Below are 15,633 nucleotides of genomic sequence, written 5' to 3' on the forward strand. Positions count from 1 at the left end.
TCACTTAAGATACTAAAATGATCAAAAACAGTGTAATCCTTCTCCTGCTACTGTGAGCCACAGATACACGGAAACGCAAAGCTGGAGAGCCGAAGCCGAATCCTTGCTGTGCTCAGGCTCCAAAGCGTTCGGAAGGGCAGGGCAGGACAGAGCAGGTCGTGTGTGGCTCACGAGTCAGACAAACGACCCTCCCGCTTCACTGTGCATCTCCATTGTGTGTGCTCCATTGCGAAGCTGTGGTGACCAGAACGTGGAGAGTGTTCACCCGAAGGCTCATGGGCTACCGTGGGCAAAGGCAAAGCCACCGCGCCTCCCCACCTAGAAGGACCCTGTTAATGAACCACCATTCTCTCATTTCAAAATCACCGGGGTTTGAAACTTTCAGCATTCAATTCAGGACTATTCTGCCATGTGTTTGGAAAAAAGAACAAAGTCTTCCTTAAAAAGGCAGACTATGGAATACCAGGTACAGTTATTTTTAATCGTGGATAAAAAGAAGTCTTTGTATTTAGGAGTCATCATCGGGACTGTCATTCCAAGTTCTCAATCCACTAACTTAATACTCCCCAATCTTGCAACCCCCACAAGCTGACACACGCAACCACCCAGCTCCACTACTTAGCTAAGGAAAAGCAACTTCCCCAAAATAGAACATTTTCCATTAAAGAAACACATATTCCGTTGACATTTAAAAAAAAAAGGAAGTTAGAAAAGGGTTGTACAGACCATAAATAGTCATGGGAAATTATAGTCGTGTGTGCTGCAGAGAAGAAAATAAAGGTCATTCATGCAGTTTCTGAATTGGTTTTGAACTAGGAAGGAAACCAGTTTCAGCACCATAGTTCTTTGAAATACTGTTTCTTTAGGTCCCATTTATAACACCTGACTTAAATACCCTGTTAAGAATTTCTTCAGTGTAGAATTAGAAAAAGTTAAAATGTATTGCCCTAAAATATCACGGATTGGGGTTACTGGGAAACTATCTGACAAACTCATTAAAATACAATTCTCAAGGAAGTATGTAGTTATAGACACAGGAAAAGGAAACAGAGGAATTAATTCATAAATGTTTGCATACTTTTAGGCCAGAACATTGTTTTCAAAGGAAAAAAAGCTTGACAAATGAATGCCCATTTATAAAGCTGCAGAAGAGATTTTAAAAACCTCTCACGACCTCTGGATGAAGGGAAGACAGTGATTTCCAAAAAGACTTATTCGCCCATCATGTTGAAATTTGCCTGTACTGAAGGCGCTATACACTCTTTATGGGAAATTAAGGAGGAAAAACAAATCCCACATCTTTTCCCTCTAGGAAATGAAAATAAGTTGAAACTACACTGCTGGTTCCAAAGGATTTCATTTGCACTGAATAAAGCTTGACTCTGTCATCTTGTTAGTCAATGGGCGGAGCAAACAACTGGACTAAAAAGATATTTTATTATAATGGTCTCAGGAAAATTAAATTCAATACCCAACCTCTGAAATATAAAACACTTGTCCCACAACCTCACAATGCTTCAGGACACAAATTAAATTGGTTTAATGTGTTGTACTTCCATGAGAATGAACAATTAATTTTGCAAAATTTAATAGTTTTACTCAATAAATAGGTGGGATATAACCCTATCCCCTTTCAGAAATTTCTAAAGCACTGAGTTTGGTCTCAACTCAATAGGGATGTAATAACCTCATCGAGCTTCTTCCTTATAAATTTTTGTAATAACTGCATAAGATACTGTTTAATGGGCCAAGAGATGCTTCATCCATACAACCCTCCTTACTAGGCAACCCTCTTCCACTAATCAGAAAACAAGCAGTAACGTATCACTGCTTTCTTTTCATTTGGAAGGTGCTTTGTAGAGACCATAGCTCCTTCCTATTTTCTATTTCATCTGATTCTCCCATCATCCCAGAGATGCACGCCCCCTACCCCCCCGCCCCATAGCTCACAGAAGACAGAAACCAAAGCTGAGAAAAGTCAAATTACTCAACAATGGTTAAACAGTAATTACTAGCAGAGATAGAAATAAAACAGATCTCGTCTATCTTAAGAGTCCACTATTCCTAAATGCATCTCTCCAAAATTCAAATGGTAAAAAACAGTAAGAATAAAACATTTTCCTGGGGACATTTTCAGAGGCCCTTCTCTCCAAAAAAGCCGGAGTTGTCAAGCAGGGCACCTGCTGGGTAGTGTGAAGACAACGTGTGCACAGCACTTCCAACTCAATTCTTACGACAACTTCATAAACAGCATAATACTCAAAACACGTTCTTTAGCAGAAAGTGCTCAAGTCGTAGAGAAAAGAAACTCATACATGGCTCCTACCCTAAAGCATGTGGAGAACTGCCCACCACAGCAGTGGGATAAATCTGCTTCCTGCTTCTTGAGCGATGGCTTTGTTCTTCCTTGGCACGTTCTGTCCATCTCTCTGGTTTATCTATGTTTTTCTGGTTTTGTTTTGTTTTTATTTGTTTTTTTAGTAATTTTCAGCACACCCTTAAATTTTACAGCCAAACTGTCCTTGAAATAAAGCACAAGATTTGGTAGATTTACCTCCTTGTAGGCGTACCAGGCATTCTGTATTTACAGATTTTTCCTGGAGATCAGTACTGGGATTTGAAATCTATTAAAAATGCAAAAGGTTAAGACTCTAAGCCGAGCAAAACTCTCCCACTTTTATTAGACAACCCCCTGATTTTTTGCCCCCAATGTTCCAGAAGTGTCAAAACATTCAAAATTACTTATCATTTGTCTTTAGAACACAGCACTTTTGACAATTTCATCTATCTTCATAAGGCTGATAGCTCTTAAACCATGGGCTTTCAAATTTTATATGGTAGTAACCAAGAGTGCATAATACATTTTACATGACCACGCAGTACAGTACAGATGAAAAATATCCATGTATGACTGAAACAAAAGTTTCATAAAAACATATGTAACTTCACTCTATCTTACACTGGTTATTTTGTATCACATGTAATTATTTTTAAGTGCCAGTAGAAACCCACTACATTAATGTTATACCCCACTAATCAATTTGAAAAAGAACTACAACTTTTATATGTCTAGCAACACCATCTAATAGTGGGGATTCCAAGTGAGGAAAAAGTGCACACAGCACAACAGAATTCACACACTGTTATTTTGGAAGGTCTGAAAAATCTGCCTGGCTTGGGCAATGAAGATCACAAGTCTAGAGTAAAGGAACAAAGTGTATACAGATTGAAGAATTGTTGCATAAGAACTTGAAAAGAATTTAAAAATTTCAGTATAGTTGATTAAGAATGAACACTGATGCAATACTATAAATTAATCTTATTCTAATTTCAGCAGTTATGCCACTGATATCCTCTATCTGGTCCAGGACCTAATCCAGGCTCCCATGTTGCATTTCATTATTACGCCCCCTTAGTCTCCTCTGATCAGTCTTATTTGTCTCAAATGACCTTAACACTTAAAAAGTACCGGACAATATGTTGTAGAACATCTTTCAATTAGGTTTTATTACACTAGAGTAGGTGATATATTTTTGGCAAAAATACACAGCCGTGCTATTGTGGCCTCCTATCAGAAGGTACATGATTCTAAACTCCAACCCCCCAGACATTCTTACTTAGGAGGTCAGAGTAAGGCCTTAAAACCGACAGAATTAAAAATCCTGATGATTGGCCAAGTTGAGTCAGTAGAATTGAGATAAGGGCCAGGAATCTGCATGTTTAATAAGTAATCTAGGGGATTCTGAAGACAGGCTTTGAGAAACATTGCTTTATTCCACTATGGCTCTCAAAACATTACAACTTCACAAGATAGCTCTCTTCACTTAAAAAAAAAAAAAGTGGTGTAGGCAGCTCAGCTTTTTCAAATGTCAGAAATATCTGTCTTTGCCAAAAGGAACCAGTTGTCGTGGTCAATCGATTACGCTCTCCCCAATTTCCTGTTCCCTTTCAGGCCCCTTGATATTTACACACATTCTATCTGAGTCACTAAAACTTATGGTCTGTAATGTGACTAATACTCTGGGGATATTCAATAATATCCCCATTCCCACCCCTGAGAATATCTTGTACTGTTCCAACCAAGGATAACAACAGACCCTAATGTCCACCCACAACAGGAATCTGTAACTCTCCTTCTGAAGGGTCTGTTGTGGCTTTGTTAATTTGAGTGACCTCCTCAGGAGCAGCTCTGGCCATCACATGGGTGTCAGGCTTTGCCCAGATTTCAGGAAGAACAGAAGGATGGCAACACCTCATCTATCCACTCTGGTGACCCATGCGGAATATCTACCCCCACCCTTGCCCATCTGTTGATGAAAACTGATTATCTGAAACTCTTTTGGGGGTTTCCATCAAAAACAAGCCTCAACTCTAAGCAAAAAGAGGTAAAATGAGAGATTTTAGGCCAGTAAGATCCATATTAGAATATCTGCGAGTTCATGCCACCAAAACACATGGCTCATCACATTTCACATCTACCCATAGTTTTTAAGCTGCCAGTGAAAAGCAAGTCAAAATAAACAAAACTCAAAGATGACCATGGAGAGTAAACTCATAAACTGAAATCCTTGATTCAAGTGTTAAGAATTTTAATAAAATTGACCTAAAGTTTTCAGAGGAAGATAAAGATATTACTAAAAGTCATCTTCATTTAAAGTAGATTACCCTTTCCTATTTGGTTACCAAATACCTTCCCGCAACCAGATAAAGCACATTAACACACACCATTCTAAAACTGTAATATTTAACAGACACCATGTAACTAAAACCATGATATTGGTTTTAGCAGCCAAGATTAAGAGTAAAGAAAAAACTCCCAAGAAAGAGAGTCTTTTGCTCTGTGTCCAATAATGCATGTTTTTCTGACAGTTCTCTTGAAGTTTCCAAGCACAAGCTCCACTTTAGAACGAAACTAAACCATGTATAACTTCTACGAAGACTTGTATTCAGGCCCTTCTCTCAGTTATATAACCAAACACAGAACTGGTAATGATAATTTATTATCATAAAAATATGAAAAAAGAAGCATCTATACGAGTAAATTCAGATTTGTATTACGGAGCAAACTGAATGGAAGGAGAAGTGAAGCAAAGTTTTATTTCTGCCTGAAGCTACTTGCAAACACACAGCTATGTATTATATCACAAAGTGCTATTCTTCATGCCAGGAGCTAAACTAAAACCAACCATATCATTCCTTCTCTTTCACCCTCTGAAATACACCTTTTATTAGTTTATTGTGTAGTTACTTTAAACACTGCATTAGATTGTAAGCTCCTTGAGGGTAATACCTGTGGTTAGTCATTCTTCAACCCCCTGCCACACTCAGCATAATGACTTTGGACACTGGCCTGAACCATGAATGAAAACAAATTATAACTGAAAACACCTACAAGAAGCTTGCCACAAAGATTCTTTCCTAAAAAGGCCTCTTTAATATTTTAAACTTCATGTTTTCTGGGTTGATCTTCTCCCACAACTGTCAACACTAGTTTATTCCTTCCCCAAAATTCAAAGCAAATACACAATATCTCTACATTTACCTGAATGTAAATTATGCCTAAATACACACACACACACACACACACACACACACCAGGAGTGCCAAAAAAATGTATACACATGACTTGTATTCATTTTTTGTTATTGGTATATTTTAATACAGTTTTTTCCTTTCTTAAAATGTGTATACATTTTTGCACCATATGTAATATTTATATATATTTTGAAATTTAGGTAGATAAACCTCAATAAAAAATTATATATTTTTTTAAATTTAAGTAGATAAAACCTCAATTATTTAGGTTTTAGAAAAGGGATAAGTAGAATAAGTATTAACCCTTTAAGAAGCCGTAAACAGTTTGGTGAGAATCACAAAGTTGTTTTTATCTTCCAAGTAAAATAACGCAAGAATGTTTTCCAGAAAAGAACTGATTTGCTTTACCTCACCGCCTGTGTAACTCTATCCGCCTGAGAGCACCAAACCTCCTAACTATTCTTTCTGACTCTGAGTCATGATTAATAAGATCAGCTGCTACACTATGCTGGAGATGTGGCTATTATATTGGTTGGAAAACAAAGGCACCAGAATATGCTGGCTTGAAAAAGTTCTTTATTTCAGCCTGTTTTGGTCATTTGCTCTTCTCTCGTAAAATAAAAGCAGGACAATGCTTGCTCTTTCTAATTCACCCAACCCCTTCCTCCAGAACTTTCCTGTGCCAGAAATGAAATTTAGCATGGCCTGCCCTCCTCCCGAGACCTACAGAGGCTGGCTAACTCCCCCCATGATGAAATGCAGTTGGCTCTGGGTCGCCTGACTAGTTAGACTGTGGGAATTTGCGCCTACACCCCTGCAGCTTACACTGTGGCTCAGCTGTTCTGCTCCCCGACAGCACCTGTCCTCTTTCAGGGCCTCCATTCAGGTCCTGAATTTTCCATGTTGCATTCCTAGAGACCGTCCAGTTCACACAACCCTCCCTTTTCGAACTTACAAATCCCGTGTGGGGACTGTACAAAATGGGAAAACCGAGGTTCAGAGTGACCTGCACAGGGTCAGAGCCTGCTCAGGCAGTGGTTCTTGACCTTGGGAGTCAGCAGAATCACTTGTGGAACAATCTGAACTACAGTTGCCCCACTCAACCCCTCGTCTAAACACATCTAGACACGAACAATGTGTCTCCGACTACAGGCTGAGTGCCCTCACGGACATGCTTGCAGACCCGCCCTAGCAACGAGGAGACTCGATGACTGCTTACTGCTGGACTGCAGAGGGTCAAATACATAGAACTGTCCCTTTAAAATCGAATCCTCAGAAATGAATAAAGAATGATTATTATCTACTAGAGAATTTCAGCGCTACCTGCCTACTCTGTGAGCCACGAACGTATCGGACTTGGCCAGATTCAGAAATGGTTTTATCTCAAAGACTCCTAAAACCTGAATCCATCTACCTATTTGTTTCTACAGATTCAGTGCAGACCCCCAGGAGAAAAAAGTGGATTTTCATTATGAAGCTGCACTCAAATTTTGCCTAGTTAGCCTTACCAAAGAAAATACAAAAATACAAGGTTACACCATAACTTAAAATTCTCCACAGGGGAAGAAATAAAATCCTACAGTATTCATAAATGCTGCACAGCGTATGAGCTACCTATATGCCGCACACTGTACTTTGATATGAAAGCAAAAGCAAAAACAGTTCTTTATATAATCTTAAAACATTGCTCTTTTTGTCTGAGGAAGAATATAGCACCAGTTAATTACAATATAAAAATCCCATTTTCTCACAATTCCATATTTCTCTATAATTATTCCAGTAGGAATTCATTGTAATTTACATTAAGAACACAGAATAAACGTTTTTAAAAATAAGGAAATCAGAATTAAAAGGAAAAGGAGTGCTTGTTCTCTATCCTGAGCTGGGTGATGGTGACAGGGGCACATGCCTATGTACAGATTCATTGAGCAGTATGCTTAAGAGCTGTACACTTTTTTGGTTTTACCGTAAGTTATCTCTTCATTTAAAAGATTGCTTATAAAAAAAGGTAAAGGAGAAGAAGCAAAAATACAAATCCAAGACTGAGGGTACCATTTAAAATTCCTTAAACTTTCTACCGTTCATTAAACAAATATTAGTTGAGTACCAGACACGTTTCAAGACGCTGAGGATGTAACTGCAATTAAGACACAGTCACTGGACTCATTGAGTGTAAAATCGGAGCAGGGTGACAGACAAGTAGGTAAGAAGTCAGCACACAGGGTGTGAGGGGTATTGTGACGGGAGGAGGCAGGGGGTGTGGGACACGTGGCCGGGCAGCTAACTCAGTCCAGGAGAGCCAGAGATGCCAGACTGCTATTGATATTTTACCCACAGTCACTGCTGTCTCACCTGAATTACAGATGCTGAAACGTACCTACACTTTACTTTTTAAGGCAAAAAGATCCATCATTATTTCCTTCTTTTAGAAAAGCACAACGTTAAACTTAACTTTTGTCTTTACCATGATGAGGTACACTAAAAGTGAGCTCTCTCATACTGTCTCTAAAGCTATGGGCACTCACTACAAATAAACATTAGCCGAGATCAAAATGATTCAGGCCACCAGGCTCTGAAGCATTTTAGTTTAATTCACAAGGGCTCTGAAGCAAACAAGATATTCCAAAGTTAACACTCCGTCACCGAAAGCTTTCTGTCAAGAAACATCGGCATGTGGCACCTCTTCACAGAAAGTAGATTTCACTTAATATCTAAATCCACTACCCCTTCACATCAAAACAATTTCTAGGGTATCCCTGTCTCCGTCCTCTTCAAAGTGTCAGAGAAGCTGCTGGCAAACCATTTTCTTCACAAATTTCAGACAGACAGGTAATCAGACAGTCCACAGGAAGGTCTCAGAGGGCTAGCAAGGGGCATCTGACATCTCCGATGACCCAGCAGAAGGAGCGTGCCCCTTACCTGTCCGCCTTCATCAGGAGGGCCGGGGGCAGCTCTGGGAGCTGGTTGTGCTGCACATCCAAGACCTCCACGGAGGTTCTTCCCAGCCTCTCAGGCAGCCTGCTCAGCTGGTTGTGTCCGGCCAGCAGCTTCCGGAGGCTACTGTTGCAAAACAAGCTGTGCAGAAAGGAACAAGGTCAGAAGGAGACTTACTTAGAGCTAATGTCGGATAAAGACTGAAAAATGAATAGGAGCAGGAGAATATTTAATATTCTCTCTCCAAAAACCATCACTTCATTCAGAGCAATTGCAAATTCATTTGAACATAAGCTCAAACTTGGAGCTGTTCGTATTTCAACAGTTTCCATACTTTGAAAAACCAGAGAGGGTGGGAAACACTATGAAAAGGAATATTTAATGAAGAAGCTCTACTCAGTGAAAGAGAAACAAGTTTCACTGAAGATACTGAAGAGAGCAGTCTAATCGCCTTAGGTTCCCAGGGCAAGCTTTAAAAGGTGGTCGGCTTCCCAAAGGAGGGCTTCTGTCTTGTATCGCCCACGAACACGGGGTGTTTTACCCACAACAGATTCTGAATAAATACAGTCAAGCCAATTTTCACCTACAGGATCAACATTAAACAAAGGATTCTTTGATCCAACTAGTCTTTCACAAATGCCAACTGAGAAAATGTTAAATTTTCCCTCAATTGTATTGCACCATCATAATTATTCCTCCCTTTTCTAACTTCCCTAAGTCTGTATATTTTTGTTTTCTCTTTGGTTTAATCCTAAACCAACGCAGAGATTCCCTCCTAAAGCGACAAGAACTCACTTAATCCACTATTTTCTTTTGCACCTTAAAGAGCCCTTTGGAAGCGTGGCTGTGTTTCTTCTATGGGTTATCAAAACGGCAACAAAAGATGAATACTCGTTAATCTAATGTAAATCTGCGTTACGATCACTTAGGACTTCAACAGTTATAGAGAATAAAACAACCTGGGTTTAAATACAGAAATCCGGGGACTGTGGGCAGTGAGGTCATAACTCGGAATGAGAACGCATGTGCACCGCGGCCCCAGAACGAAGCCGCCTGGCCCACCTGCTGTTCCTCACCATTCTGACTTCACTCACTAACCTCCAAAGTGGTCAGCATCACTCTCCATTCCAGCCGTATCTTTATTCACTTTAAATACCAAAAGTAGTTTCTTTGCTCACAACCTGTTTCCGTGCTGTCACATGGAATGATACCTAACACGTCTGACTTGGCAGGGTGAGGTATCACCGTGACAAGACAGGCTGCCCAGGACTACCCTTCAGGCACAGGTGACACAGGGCAGTCTCCGTAATGGTCACGTCAACCCAATGATTTACGATTTGCCTCACCAATTTTACTGCCTTGCTGGCCGTGGAGTACAATTTAGGATGGGGTCATTTATTATTTACACACACACACACACACACACACACACACACCCTTAAACAGATAGATAACTGAAAGATAGGTGACAAAAATCTTTATCTTGATTTTTCCAAATAAAAAAGCAGATATAACTATAGGATGAGTATTAAATACTAATTATTGGATTTAGTTCAATTCTTTGGATACTAAGCACTAAAATACAGTCTTTTCTTTTGAGTACATTTCCACTTCTAAATACTAATTTCTATTTTGTCAAACCCTTTACACACGTCACTTAGATAAATAAAGCTTGAATAGTAAATCAACTTCCAATGAATCACTGTCTTGTCTGAAATATTAGATCAATGACAGGGCTGATACAAAGTTTGCAACTAAATACCACCATTAATAAGAAAACAATACATATTATTTATGTCCCAAGGATTAAAAACACAAACACACAAAAACGAACACTGTTTAAATTCCTTGACAATAGAGCATTTGGGATTGGCTTTGAATAAGCATTTGTTTAGATCCCCCAAAAAAGCCTGTACTAACACAGAGCAAATCAAAGATTAATTCTGGGGGAAAAGCCGAGAAAATGTCAGTTATCTTGTATTAATTTAATTGTTGGTTTATGTACATAATATCGTTGTTATAGCCTACAGTGAACAGAGGCCTTAGGTTCCACTATATCTGTTGGATTGGGGAGGTTGGAATGGGGAAGAGAACAGAGAAAATAGAAAAGAAGGTAATAAAAGATTTTTTTCAACAAATTAGTTTTTTTCTCTATTACTAGTAGCCTGCTTTCATTTTTGCTGTTTGTCTTCTAAAACAGCCCCCCCCCCACACACACACACAGTGCTGTCTACAGGGCACATCACCAACCCTTCTCTTAGTAATGGTGATGCGCTGCACTGGGTCACATAAATGCTCAGTGAACAAAACAACTCTAAAGCAGAAAGCATTTTCAAAGGGACTGAATTTATGAGTATGACATATGGCTCAGAAAGTAAAATTAACTGAGCTTTCCAGGGGTTGAAGCTGTAACTCAGATTTCCCTTATGAGAGCTATAGTCTAACCCAGTGTTATCCAACAGAAATACAATGCAAGCCATATGTGTGATTTAAAATTAAAAGTGAAGAGAAACAGGTAAATTAATTCTTACAGTATTTTTTATTTGACCCAATATATCCAAAATATTATTTTAACGTAATTAAGATACAATAGTATTGTGCTATTTTGCACCCAGTGTGTATTTTATACCTCAGCACCTCTCAGGACTAGTCAGGTTTCCCGTGCTCAACGGACCCTTGGCTAATGATTAGTGGCTACCATATTGAACAGCTGAACTTGAGTACATTTACTAGGCTTACCAAGCAAGCATATTTCATGACTCTTGTGTTTTACAAGAAAATACAGGAACATTGATCATATACCTTTAAAGATCATGCACCTAAAGTAAAACTTTACTCCAAAATATTGACATATTTCTATAATACTTTCATTGATATTTTTGACTATACAGTTAGAAACAACTGACTTCCTTTGTTGAGTGACCGACCGGCCAAGAATAGTGCAAATACCTAGACCTGAATTGTGGCAGCCACTAGCCACAAACGGCTATTTAAATTAAAATTAAATTTAAAATTCAGTCCTCACTCACACTGGCCACATTTCAAGTGCTCAGTAGTCACATGTGGCTGGGGATACACAGAGCACAGACACAGAGCATTTCAATCGTCACAAAGTTCGACAGGACAGCAGGACAGACTGACTACCCTTCTGGTTATTAACTGTATGGCTAGTCACTAACAGTCCAATGATACTTTGTGACATAATTAGTTAACCCGAAGATGTCTGCATCTGTGGATATTAGACATCTTCACATGGCTGTTTTAGAAATCTTGCCATTAAAGTGAAAATTGTGAAATAAAAATAATAATATGTTAAGAGAGAAGAGGAGAAAAGAAAACTCCTTGAACCTTCTATTTCAAGTTTTATACCAAGAAAAAAAGAATCTAGTTTGCTCCTTCTAGGTTAAATGACCTAATAATCTTTTTGATCCCCCAAAAATTATGTTGAAGGAAAACCAAAAATTATTTGTGGGTAAGGTAGACATGTCAAGTCAATGGACAGAAAGGGAAGATTCTAAAAGAAATTAAGATTACAGAGGTGAACCAATCATACTGTTTGCCGAGTCTCTGAACATTTCTTTTGCTTCTTTAAACATTCCCACCAAGCAGCACCCCTGCATGACTTTGAGGGGTGCAAAGGCTGAGGAGTCAAAGCCTCACTGCACTCTTCACTGCATGAACAAAGTTTGTAACTTGAAGACACCACATGAGGTAAAAGATACTAAATAAGGTTTTTAAAAAACTCTTTTTTAGGGATTCATAATAACAAGTGGAACGCTGAATCAGCAATTTTTTAAATTGCTTATGGAATTTGAGATTCTCTAACTTGATTTCTAATACTCACCGTGCAGGAAGTTCACATATTTGATTATGGCCAATATCCAGAACTTCTAACTTTCGGCTTTCACATACCCACTCAGGCACGTTTTCTAAACGGTTCCTAAATACAAGAATGTAAGATGTTTTTCTCTGATTGGAATTTGAACTAAAATATAGTTTGAAACTCAAAATAATTACATTTAATAAATAAAACTTCAACTGAAATACCAAAATACAGCGAGTATAAATCAAAAGGATATGTGTGTTCCCTCTAACCTAGAAGCAAGATAAATTGTGATAAGAAATAAGAAATAAAGGAAAAGTAGGTCTGGTTCCCAGAATTGCTATCCTAAAAAGTCTACAAACTCATGCAAGTCTAGGGAGAGGAGGTCTTATACTGGAAACAAACAAATAAACATACACTTCCAGTTAATTCAAACAGTCAAATGGCATAAAATAGTTTTATTTTCCAATTTACATTTTTACCCTTAACACTAAAATACTTCTCAACTCCAGTGGATATCATGAAAGCACAGCCATAGATAAATAGAAAGAAATGGCAGCAATGAAAAAGTACACTGACCCTTAAGACTCAAGAGTTAATTATCTGAAAACATTTAGTTAGACATTACATGGTTATTATAATCACCATAAAAAGTGAACTAAACTAATCGTGATTTTAATTATTAAGTGAATTGGCCACTTTTTAGACAAGTCCACTATATTTGAATGTCCCCTTAATCATAGGTGGTTAGCCTTTCACCTTCTTTTTTAAATATGTGAAATAACCAGGCACAAAGACTCTAAAAAGGTATGTATATTATGACTACAATTCCTTAGAAACAGATGAACAATTCTGTAAAAACGTGGTGTTTGTGACAAGGACTGTATTAGAGCAAAAGTGAAAACAGTCGTGATAGTAGGGCGGTGGCATTATGCATGGTTTAAAAGTCAGGTTCTTCAATGTTGCTATTATGTCATCTTTTCCATTGAAATACAAAAAAGAAGGCATTCTTTTCTGCTTAGTGTCTATACAGGCACATACGGTCTTGGCTTTGAAGCTCTAAAGATTGATACACTTAGTGATTTTATTTGATAGTAGTTAGGCCCTAACACATCTCAGTGAGATAGGAGACTGAAAGCACCCCTCAGCATAAGCAACCTCATACAGCAATAAGACTTGTAAACGTGGAGCTTCGAACCTGAGGAACCCTAAGGACCCAGGGAACAATCTGCCGGGTGACAGGCGGTTCCTTCATGTAACATAAACACTCACACACAAGGAGGGGGCGAAAGGCTCAGAGCTACGTGAGGGGAAGCAGAGGTTTCCTAAGACAAAGTCCTACAGCTTAGGAGCATGTTACAGTCAAGTTTCTGGACACGAGAGTTACACCAGAAAGCTGACTGGCATTTAAGTGGCAGAATTCAGGAACAAGCACGACAAGTTTTCAATTCAGCCTCTCTTAGGGGTTTCACAGGCAACCATTTGCCAGTGACATCATACAAGTACAGGGAAAGTAGATTCAGTCTACGGCCAACTCTCTCAAATAAATCTTTCCAAGATATTTACATAAACCAATATATGCAAACCCCACTCCAGTACTGTTCTTATTAAAAGGGTGAAGATAACATTCAAGGCTGGTAGGGGGACTAAACGAACTACATCAGGTAATATCTGGTTTTGAGTACATGAGACAAAACAGTCTGTCTAACATGCACTTACTAGGAAATGCATGAAGCACTACTCATAAAGGATTTTATAATTACAAATTTCTAATAAAACTGTCATTTAATAATTTTCACAAAAGCTAAATTCTGACACATTGTTTCATAATTATGATGGGGAATATTATTAACACATCTGATTTTACACAATGAAATGAGTTAACAGTGTCACTTAGAGGGCCACATACTCCCAAGTACTGTGGTTGTTCAGAAAATTTGGGGTATTTCTTTTGGAATTACATTAAAAGTGAGTTTTCAATTTTTTTAAAATTTTAGACACTGTTATCTCTGCTTCCCTTGATAAATGGAATTGTAACAGATAAATAGGACGTCAGTGGAGTAGTAGGTTGGGGGGGTTAACCCTGTGAGTTTCAATTTTAGTGTAAGATTATTAAAGTTTAATTTGTACATGCTTTATGTCTTCAGGAAAAAGTCTACTATAATATCCTTGGGAACTGGAGTAGCTATGACACACTACAGTACTGAATTTGTATAAAAGGTGAGATGGTCAGCCTATTCACAAATGAGCTGAGAAAAGTGAGTAGGCTGTATGGAAATCCTTCTCTGGGAGGCTTAGCGGCTACTTTCTAAGGGTTCTTAGCAAGGAGATTGTGTACAAAATAACAGGAAGGGGGGGAAAATCAAAGAAATGTAGCACAATATTTTTAAATGAAATCAACATAATTTTAGGTAAAGATATGAAGATGTGGTTAATATAATTAAAGAATTACTGGAACTTCCAGCCATATGACCCTCAACTCACTAATCTTTTAAGCACAAACCTGGTGTTCAAATTGGTGATCGCACGAACACACCTTGATTCTTCTGATTTGAACTACAGTATACAAATGCAGTATTTTAACTGACAGACGTTTATGTACATTTTCAGAGGATAAGTAAAAACTATTGAACTTAATTTGTATTATTTACTTTCAAAATATATGGAAAGTTTTCATGCATATGCTCAGACAGAATTAGCCAAGTAATCTTCAAGCAGATTCTAGAGTACTCTACAACTTGGCTTCTTACCTAGAAACGTCCATGTAGGATAGATAATTCGGAACTGGGTAAACATCAAGTTGAACAAGTTCTAGGAGGCAGAAAAAAACACACAAAAGCATTACCATTCAAGTGACACAGAGACTCTTTAGAATATCATTACTGTGCTTTATTCTCCATTGTTGATTTGGGTTAGGAAGTACAACACATCCACTTGTTCTACCCTGAAACTACAGGAAAGGACTGAGAACTTTTAATTTAATCACAAGATCTTATTCTGAGACTGAAATAAATCGCTCATTCTACTTTCCTATCTCTTACCCGTCCACTTACTGTGGCTCTGCTCTTGGTAGGCATGCTAAATTTTATCTGGAAGATTAACTATGTAATACTGGTTTTTAACATTCAGGGTTCCTTTCATAAAACCAAATGCATCCTGGCTGTTGCCTTTTTCACTCCACGGAAACAGCACTCCTGAGGATCACAAATGACTTCCTCTCCTCAAATCTGAGAACTTCCTCAAAACTGTATGAAATGCGACATCACTGTCCACCTGGGGCTTTGTTTCTGGGACAGAGTAGCTTCTAAATGTCCTGTTTCTCTAAATACTTACCAAGTAAT

At 38.3% G+C, this 15,633-nt stretch overlaps 1 protein-coding gene across 1 annotated transcript in view; it reads right to left on the minus strand.

The window, feature by feature from the left end:
* Positions 1–15,633, minus strand: part of PHLPP1 (PH domain and leucine rich repeat protein phosphatase 1) — a 177,709-nt gene that overhangs the window by 27,538 nt on the left and 134,538 nt on the right. Inside the window, exons 8-10 of the mRNA XM_019729352.2 lie at positions 15,043–15,103; positions 12,314–12,409; positions 8,455–8,610 (exon numbers count right to left, since the gene is read on the minus strand). Of these exons, the coding sequence (XP_019584911.2) occupies positions 8,455–8,610; positions 12,314–12,409; positions 15,043–15,103 (313 nt within the window). The remainder of the gene's footprint in view (positions 1–8,454; positions 8,611–12,313; positions 12,410–15,042; positions 15,104–15,633) is intronic.

The sequence above is a fragment of the Rhinolophus sinicus genome, linkage group LG09 (assembly GCF_036562045.2).
Source record: "Rhinolophus sinicus isolate RSC01 linkage group LG09, ASM3656204v1, whole genome shotgun sequence".
NCBI lineage: Eukaryota > Metazoa > Chordata > Mammalia > Chiroptera > Rhinolophidae > Rhinolophus > Rhinolophus sinicus.